Source organism: Penaeus chinensis, chromosome 21 (assembly GCF_019202785.1).
Source record: "Penaeus chinensis breed Huanghai No. 1 chromosome 21, ASM1920278v2, whole genome shotgun sequence".
Taxonomy (NCBI): domain Eukaryota; kingdom Metazoa; phylum Arthropoda; class Malacostraca; order Decapoda; family Penaeidae; genus Penaeus; species Penaeus chinensis.
The window spans coordinates 16488778-16498777 of record NC_061839.1 but is presented as its reverse complement, the minus strand read 5'-3'; the positions used below and the strand labels follow the sequence as shown (position 1 = coordinate 16498777).

General features: G+C 33.8%; 2 protein-coding genes across 2 annotated transcripts in view; one reads left to right on the top strand and one right to left on the bottom strand.

Annotated features, from left to right (window-relative positions):
- The window catches only part of LOC125036621 (28S ribosomal protein S9, mitochondrial-like), a 6032-nt gene extending 1024 nt beyond the window's left edge, over positions 1-5008 (bottom strand). Inside the window, exons 1-8 of the mRNA XM_047629373.1 lie at positions 4832-5008; positions 3666-3813; positions 3461-3564; positions 2684-2857; positions 2390-2475; positions 1921-1996; positions 1637-1759; positions 1344-1499 (exon numbers count right to left, since the gene is read on the bottom strand). Coding sequence (XP_047485329.1) covers positions 1344-1499; positions 1637-1759; positions 1921-1996; positions 2390-2475; positions 2684-2857; positions 3461-3564; positions 3666-3813; positions 4832-4927 — 963 coding nt within the window. The 5' untranslated portion in view covers positions 4928-5008. The remainder of the gene's footprint in view (positions 1-1343; positions 1500-1636; positions 1760-1920; positions 1997-2389; positions 2476-2683; positions 2858-3460; positions 3565-3665; positions 3814-4831) is intronic.
- Positions 5009-5156: 148 nt separating this feature from the next.
- LOC125036620 (peptidylprolyl isomerase domain and WD repeat-containing protein 1-like) overlaps positions 5157-10000 on the top strand; it is a 7002-nt gene continuing 2158 nt past the window's right edge. Inside the window, exons 1-6 of the mRNA XM_047629372.1 lie at positions 5157-5400; positions 7266-7368; positions 8051-8247; positions 8700-8893; positions 9134-9352; positions 9681-9799. Of these exons, the coding sequence (XP_047485328.1) occupies positions 5274-5400; positions 7266-7368; positions 8051-8247; positions 8700-8893; positions 9134-9352; positions 9681-9799 (959 nt within the window). The 5' untranslated portion in view covers positions 5157-5273. The remainder of the gene's footprint in view (positions 5401-7265; positions 7369-8050; positions 8248-8699; positions 8894-9133; positions 9353-9680; positions 9800-10000) is intronic.

Genomic DNA, 10000 nt, shown 5'->3' with positions numbered 1-10000 from the left:
TTTTCATATACAAGAATTATTACAATATATTCCTCATCTCAAAAAAGGATACCATTTTGAATAAAAAATATACTAATATACTAATTTTAGATTAAAACTAAAATATTATTAAAAAAACATATTCATGCCATCACAGAAAAAGCAATGAGGTGGTACTGAAGCTCTGATCTAAAATAGAGGAGAAAAGTGATCCTTATTTATTAGAATTAAAGCTATTTACAAACAGATAATGAAGAGATATTAGAGCTCTTTTAGAGATGACCCATTTACATAATGTTGCAGAATTATTCTTTGGCCTTAGAATCTCTGCTGAATTTCAATAGAATAAAACCTATACCATTAATTACAGACCATGCCTAAAAATATCTGAGCATGACTGCCTCATTAACCCAATGCTAATGGGCATGATGTGTACGTACATGCTATGCCCACTGTGAGTTACTTTGATTGTTTTTAGACATATATGGCTACACTTGTACTAAGTCACCACTGAGCCAATTACGAGTACTGCCGGTCTCGCCTGTTTACCCTTTTCTTTGATTTATCAAAATATTTTACTTACGTTATCTTATTTTGCTGTTACTAATATTTATAACATTATAGTAACTATAATGTTTATAATAAAAATAACACCATTGATATGCTAAGCACTAGTAAAAAATACATTTTCCCGGCAATTCAAATCACGTAAGGTCACAAGGTCTACTAATTGATTCCTTTGTGGCTAAGCACTTGCAGAACCATCTATATGCAGAGACATTTCACATTTCAATTGGGTTAATTGTTTTCTATCTTTGTATATTTGAGAACATAAACCATGTAGTAGCAAAGATCATGTGGAAATATAATATTTTACATGAAATGTCTCTGCACATAGATAGCTGTGCTAGTGCTTAGCCACAAAGGAATCAATTAGTAGACCTTGTGACCTTACCTGATTTCACCTTTCCTTGAATTTATGGGAGAAACTTTTATTTTTTTTTTACTAATCCTATCAATGTCAATGGTGTTATTTTTTTTTATAGAGATTATAATTACTATAATGTTTTGACATTAGTAGCAATATAAGATAACATAAAATATTTTTGAGAATCAAGGAAAAGGATAAATAGGTGAGACAGCCAGTACTTGTAACTGGCTCAATGGTGACTTAGAACAAGTGTAGCCATCTAAGTGTAAAAACAATTAATAAGGTAAACTCATACCTGTTGGATTTGGGTTAATATAGCCATTTTTAGTATATAATATCAGAATTGAAATTCTAATATCTAATTATTTTTCATAACTTGAAAGAAGTCAACTTTGTCCTGGAAAATAACTATTCTACAAGAGTTGATACTGACCTGTTCTCTCTCTTGAGGATTCTTAAAGTAGAGGATGTCTTGACCATTTATGGTGATTTTACCAGTGCCCCTGCCATACACAGTCACATTTGCTTTTGCTGTCTTCCTGCTCCCAGAAGCAGTCATGTATGGTACACCTTCTGTTGTAAATATCAACTGGGGAGAGGGGAATCAGTAATTTTATTCATACACTGCTATTTCTATGTGCATTTCAAATCATAAAATGCATCAAATACTGAAGAAAGAAAGAAAGAAACAACAACAACAACAACAACAGGACAGTAACCACAAACCTTTGGAATCTCTTGCTCTGAAGAAGAAGATACACTTTTGCGGAATTTCATGATAAATTCTTCCACACGGTATGAATAGGGATGATCAACCAGTCGAATCATTGATTTTATAAAGAAGTCGTACTGTAGATGGAAAAGAAGCCTATACTCATCCTATATATTCACACATGAATTTGTAATTTCATAATCAGATATATTCTTCTTCATGCTTACTGAAATATCAAATATTCAAATTCTTGTAAAATTACTTCTGTCTCTCTCTCTCTCATACCATCAATACTTACATGCCTATCTTGAATACTTTCCACTATGATGGATTCAAATTGCTCCTTGCTCACCCACATACTGCTTCCTAAGTTCCTGGATAAGAAAAGCATATTTCATAGGTCACTGGTTAGCTGTAAATCCCTAGATCAATTTGCCACATATAATTTCTGAAGATGTATTCACTTTAAATCTTTTGTTTTCATTTTATGTACTGATATTAATGTTGTCAAAATCCTGTACCAAACCCATTACAGAAATAAAGAGGCCCTTTGTGCATTCTTATTTAATAGACAAAAAACCTTTAATCTAAAAAAAACACTTTTATCCAGAATTCCTGCCTTGGCCTCAAGGGAATACCAGAGAAACATCCACTTTAGTAAACTTAAAGAATCTATGCAAGGGAATGAAATGTAAGGTAACAATGTCTAGTATTAGTTTCTTCCAATGAATTGGGGAAAAAAAAACAAAAAAAACTGAAAAACTTACAGTGCTCTCTCTTTATCCTTGTTGACGCTGTACCTCATCATCCTATCAGCAAAGCGATCCAGATTCTGGACATGAGTGGTTATATCCTACAGAAGTAAAATGTAAAAAATAATAAATTTTAAAGATAAACAATCAGAGTGTATTTCTCCTTAAAAGTACAGTCTCAAAATTATAATATTAGAAGATCTGTTGCCTTAATGTATTACTGACATGACATACCCTGATACTGGGAATGATGAGGATTCTATTGGAGGATAATATACATAAAGTAGACAAACTGACTGTTCCTCTTACATGTAGGACCTGAAAGTATGCAGGTCGTCCTGTGTAGAAAAGTGTGTGGAAAGGACGGCCTGACTCGTCAAATTCTGCTGCTTTCCTCTTTGGAAAGACTTCTGTTGGGTGTTTCATCAGTGGCCGTGCTTTACGTTCAAACAATCCCGATGGCAACAAATATGCAATAGCATTCTGAAATAGTTTAGGTATAAATTATATAAAAAAAAAATCCTGAATATCAAGTACATTGTAATATTCACAGTATTCTAATATATTATTTATGTTTATAAAAATCATGAATTCTATCCAAATATAACACTGTATAACTGAAAATTACATACAACTGTCATAAAAATATAATTAAAAAATGATTAGTAAAAATCATGCTTGACATACAGCTCTTATGAACTATTAGGCTTCCTTATACTGTGGTCACTAAAATTCACATAAGCAAAAATTATGAAAGTCATGATGAATGGTAATGAATTGTGTGTGTATCATTTCAAGGTCATATACACTGCAAAAGATCCTTATAGTACAGTAAAGAAAAAGATAGAAAGAGAGATATAAAGAAAGGAAAGAAAAAAAAAAAAAAAGGATGATTGTAAAAGAATGGTTTACATATTGTAAATATTTCCAATGACTTTTGGATTGCATAGCACTTTAGGACAAGGTAGACACTGATATGGAGGAGAAAGATGAAGAAGAGAATTATGAAAATGAAATAAAAAATACCAATGAATAAATCTCATTGTCATTACTTTCTAAATACTGTAAGTGAAGAGAAATACTCACATCAATATCCTCTTGAGTGAATGTTTCAGGATCTTCTCCCATCATGTTGGCCAAGTGTCGTCTTCCAATCTCATACTCACTAATTTGCTCGAACATGAATGCATCTACACGGAAAATTGAACAAAAATTAAAAATATAATTCACATAAGGGGAAGAATATGCACACACAAGGAAATAAGCCCTTGCTTGCTAGTTTTCAACATACCATGAGATTTTGCTCTTTCAATATAAGCCTTCATGGCCTTGCTTAATTTAGCTGTTGATTTCTCTGCATCCAGCTGTCCTACTGCTACTGCTGCTTCACTTGACTCTGGTCTAGGAGTCTCTGCAATGTTGCTGTTCCAACATTTTCCCTGTGGTATAAATACATCAACATTATAAACTGTTAAATGTTCCTGGTACTCTGATAATTATTATAAATGCATGAATATAGCACTCCATGTTTTACTAGCTTGGATGGATGAAGTTTGTAGACCTGCTTGGCAACTCATCAAATCAAATTTAGGATCTAGATGATGCAACCATTATGTTATGAAAAAATTCGGCTTGAGAGGCAGGTGATGTGAACATTCTGTTATGGGAAAATCTGGCTGCGAGCTGGGTGACATGAACCTGCTGTTGTGAGCGTTTTGGCTTAAGGTCGGGGTGACAGGAAAGTCTCGCCAGTGCACAATGGAAATGGCAAAAAAAGCTATAAACACTTACGACACAACACAACACTTATGCATAAAAAGAAAAAGTAACATTACAATGGGGAGGCATTGAGTTTTGTCACTGCACACGAGTGTCTGCATGTGCCCTGCATACAAACTGTGCATTCTTCAGATGGGTTAATCCAGGCTCTACCTATTTATAATATACACAGTGAGCATGAAGGCCACTGCAATTGTTTTACACTTTACCACTACTGCATTAGACTTCTCACACTAAGCATTCCATCACAGACCACAGCAAGTTTCATGTAGATTTGGATGGAACACAGCCAATACAATTGCAAGAAGTATCCCTTTTGGAAGGCACAGGGGATGTCTCGTAAGCATGTGTTATATTTGGACTCCTCCTTCTGTTTTCACTGCTCTTGCTTTGTATGCCCATCATACTGTACAATTCCTCTCATTTTTAATAAGAGGCATTTCTTAAAATAATAATTTGCTCAAATGTTTTGCGTTATGATTAGGATACATTACCAATTAAATAATCTGATAGAAGACCAAGGAAAACATCAACTTCCACTAGGATTTCCTTTGAAAAGGGGTTTAATCGTAATGTTGAAGGTAGTGTCAATTATATATTACAAAACATATCTTTCTATTCCCTTGTTGAGAAGGTAAACAACTGAACGGGTATACCGGCAAACCTATCTATAATTACCTGAGTCCCTAGTATAAATGACAAAGGTGTTTTAGAGGGTCCTTGCAATGCCACTCTTGGACATCGGAATAGTTGTCTGATTATCATGTTGGACATGTGGAATCTTCCCTTCGGCTGAGTGTGGACCTCTGCTCGGCTTCGCGATCGCTCCTCAGACAGACGACGGGCGAGATCTCCGGCCAGTAAATATCTACCAGTATATACATAGAATATATAAGTATGGAAGACACTTTTTATCTCTAATATTATCACGTTTTATATATTATATAAGTAAAATAATATTATGACCTTTATTTTAAAATTTCTAGCTGAGTATTAACGCCTCCGACCATAACAAACTCGTACGTTTGCCGCTCTCAGGCCAAGCCGCGGCGTGATTCATCTGACGGGAAAGTTTCCGTGTATGACAGCGGTTTAATCGTTTTCCTTGTGATTTGCTGGCATGAGTGGAGAGGAAAGCAAGCGCAAGCATGAGGAGGAAGAGGAGGAGGAGGAAGATGATGATGATGGGTGGGTAGGACCTCGCCCAGAAGAGGCAGCAGTGGAGCCTAAGGTCAAGAAGATCAAAGGTAGGAAGCGGGATCGACATTCATTTAAAAAGTCATCATAAAGGGATGACCGATTTTTCAAAGGACCTGATTAATAGGTGTCATCTCTTGGGTATGAGTACTTACACCTGTAGGGACTGTCTTCAAAACTATATTTCTAGATCAAATGTTATAAAAAAAAATTAAAAGACTGTTTTGATTTATTGTCAAACATTTAGCCGTTTGTTATATTTTACTGCTATTTTCTATTCACGTCCTTATGCAAATTTTTGGACAAAATGTAGTATAAGGCAGTGGCAGAGTTGGGTAATAAAACCCACATGAAATGATAGAACAATACAAACCAAGACAAAGTTCTTCTATGGCTATATGTGTGCAAATGCTTCCCAAAGGTGCTATACGTAAAGGAAAAATGAAGATCCCCCAATTTTAGCTAAGTCACTCATCTTGGTTACATTGCGAGGGTGAATTCTAGACGCATATACTACTACGGGGGTCCAGGTGGCATAGCCCCCTGGCTAGGCATATATATTACCATAGGGGTCAGGGGGTGTAGCCACCTTGCTAGACACATATACTACCATGGGGGTACAGGGGGCAGAGCCCCCTGCCTAGGGAATATATACCATGGTGTTAGGTTAGGTTGGATGTTGGGTTAGGATGTTTTGTTTAACAACCACGGGGGTCTTGTTTTACCCCATAATTTCCCTGATATACTTCATGCCCTCCCCTGCTATCGGGACTATCAAATTAAGATTGTCGATGGAGATGGTGATCATATCTCCTCAACGATTCATTTGCACAAGGAATAATGGCTAGAAGCGTTGAAAACAGTGGATTTCATGCTGAAAAATATCAAAATTGTTTTGAAAGTAACCCACTACCCTCTTCTACATATTGACCTAGGTTTGTTTCCTACAACCATTTATTACAAGGAGGTATAACTATGAAGTACAATAAGAAAGAAAGTAAGACACTTTTCATCTACGTTATGACCCTCGCAATTTGATAATCACAAAGTTATGTGACGAATGAGAGAGAAAAAACCTATCTCAATATTTTGAAAGTTGCCATCCAATATCTATAAATGTAAATAAAGAAATGTACAAAGAGATCAACAATAGATTATCAGAATAGAGTTTATTATGATATAAATGTCTGTTCTTTTACCAGCATTAACTTTGAGACGTGGCAACGGGCAATTCATAAATAAAATGACAATGAACAGTCTTAGACCTTTCATGAATACAGCCCCAGGAATGTCAGTTTGATGCCTTGGCCTGAGGCCTGCAATCTCTCTAGAATCTTAATATATTTGTTTTTATTTGTGAATATGTCAAGCCATTTATAACCATGAAGTCAATAAGAGCAATACATTTTCTTTCATGAAGTCTGAGGTATCTAGTTTTTATGTGTAGCAAAATTATATTTTTATTGTAAATGTTAATGTAAAGTAAATGTTCATGTTCTTTACTTAGGAATTTAATAGTGTGTATACATTTTTATGTGTTCTTTATTGTTATTGTAGATACTTAAGGAAAAGAGGTATCATTGGGTAAACAGCAATTAATTGAGGAAAAAATCAGTAAGGGATTTACTATACAGTCTTGTTGGATCTTCCAGTATTGATTTTCATTGCATGTAAATTAGAATACCACTATACTATTTTATTAAAAACTATTATTAATATTAGATAAATGTTGCTGCATGTATATCATTCCTTTAATTTTTGTTAAATTGACTAAATTTGGTCATCAGAGTAGGAAAGATTTATAGAAAACATGGATCACTCAGTGAACCCCCAATCACTTGTTGAATTGACAGTATAAAAGTTAAAAAGTCACATGTTTGCCATAAATCTGATTTCTCTCTATATTTTTCTTCAGTTTTAGAGCATGAGGCCATGTACTTAGACAATCTCCCCTGTGCTGAGTATTATGAAAAGAGTTACATGCATCGAGATACAGTAACACATGTTGTTGTTACTAAGTAAGTATTGGTAATCTTTAGTCTGTGTAATTGTACTCTTGTAACTGTTAGCTTGATAATAGGGTGATATTTATTTATTTATTTATTTATTTATTTATTTATTTATACCTTTTATTATATTTTTGTTTATATTTTATTTGTATATTTTATTTATTTATTTAGTAAGTTAGGTATTTAGTTCTCTAGTTTAGATATTTAGCTTTTTAGTTAACTGATCATTGATTGATTGATATGTCAGCCATATATGTTTTCGTTGAATATAAATTTGAAACTTGGATGTTTTAGGTAGCATAATCATTGAATGTTGGTAAAATTCTATATTAGCTTTGGATTGTGAATCTTATCATTTTTGGCTTGTTTTTTAAAGATTTTTTTTTCTATTGAGTTTTTCCTTTAGTCTGTATATTATCTTGTTGATTACTATTTCCTATGACTCATGATTTGATGTGATTTTATGGAATAGGTCTGTGGTCTCCAATTCATTATTTTATTTAAGGCTGACGAACTGTAACATATTACACCTATACACTGGAATATTTTCTTTTGCTCAGTTTTTTAAACCATACTCCCATTGTTATAAATCACTTCATGGGATTATCATCTATGAGGTTGAATGAAACTATTGTCCAATGTTTTTATAATCAGTATATCTTAGTTTTCTCATATTCATTTTCTTTTATAGGACAGACTTCATCGTCACTGGAAGTTGTGATGGTCATATCAAGTTTTGGAAAAAGCAAGAAGAAAGTGTGGAATTTGTTAAACATTTCCGTGCCCACATGGGGAATGTGCAGCACCTTGCAGTCAACAAGTCTGGCACCAGGCTGGTGTCCATTTCGAAGGATAAGACTCTGAAAGTCTTTGATGTAGAGAATTTTGGTAATTACTGATCTTTGACATTATTATTTGGGGGCTGTAAATAACTAGAATGCAAAAACTTATAGGATGCATAATAACTGGTCAGATTAAGATGATGGAAAAATGGAAATATTATGACATGGAATAGTTTTCATCATCATTTTATGCCTTTTCCTGTCTATAATCTAGAGACTTAATTTATGTTGAACTGCATATCACCATGATATTTCAAGGTTGCACATGTATTCCTTCACAGTTTGTCTAATGTCTGTTAGATATTATAATTAGATTTTACATTATGTTAAAAGTAATGGTATTGATAATGATTTTTCCAAATTATGTTTTTGATTATGAAATCTTCATTCACTCTGTTAATCCCTCTCTGTATTCCAGAAAAATAAATCTGCATATAACTGCTCATGAATGTGATATTGTTGAGTTTCAGGAAGAATTTGATTGTTGGTTATTTTCAGATATGATCAACATGATCAAGTTGAGTTTTGTGCCCAATACTTGTGAGTGGATCCATCCTTCATCTGACCCTTTACACACATTAGCTGTTTCGGATGGTGAAAGCCCCAAGATTTACATCTTTGATGGTCATGGAAATAATGAGCCTCTTCATATTCTTGAATCCATCCACACAAAACCTGTGACACTAATGAAGGTATGATATGGCTTAGTTGTAGGCTGTTTGTTTTGCATAAATGTTTTTTTTTTTTATATATATACTGTGAAATGATTTTTTATATTTATATGGGAAAATATGAAGAATTGATAATCTATTTAACACTGAGGTAGAAGACAATGGATAAGGAATTCATATTAGTACGTGTGTATTTCTCCTTAGGAAATCTAATGTTTATACATGTAATCTATTCAATACATCAAAATTGTTTTATTTCAGTATAATCCGATTTATGATGTGGTTATCTCAGCTGATGAAATAGGCATGATTGAGTACTGGTGTGGTGCAAAAAAGGAATTCCAGACACCAGATAATGTTGCATTTGACTCAAAACTGGACACAGACCTCTTTGAGTTTGTGAAGAATAACACTTTTCCACGGTGTATGACAGTCTCACCTCAGGGTCATCAATTTGCAACAATTGGAGCAGATAAGAAGGTGAGCTTTTACTTATTGATTTATTGTAAAAAAGAGAGGAAAATGTTCTCAATCTCAATCGCGTTGAAGCATATGGTGCTAAAAGTTATCGTTACCTATTTATTTACTTAATTATTTAGATACATGTTTATGGGTATTAGCAGCTATGATTTATCAGAAATAATAGTTTATTTTGGTATGCAATGTCAGTAGAGACTGAACCAGTGACTATAAAACATTTCTCAGCAGGAATATTATTTTTGACAGGAGAAGAAAAAGGAACATTTAACCACTGTAAATTTTTTCTCATAGGAATTCAGATACTAAATTTGAAGCCTTATATTTTCAGGTTCGAGTATTCAAATTTTTGACAGGGAAGCTTACTCGAGTCTTTGATGAGAGCTTGCAGCACTATACTGAACTGCAGCAGAGAAAACAACAAATACCAAATATGGAGTTTGGTAGAAGGTTAGTGTCACCAGTAATGGGCATTTATAACAAAGAAAGTAGCAAATTCCACACCAAAATTTAGTAGGTTTGCTATTTAGTGAAAGACATATTATTCATGTAAAGTCTTGGAGAAATTGAGAGAAAAGAAAAATTTATTAAGTTGGGTCACATTGAGATGCAGGTGACACAGGCAATGGAGCACAGTGCTGGAGAGGAAAC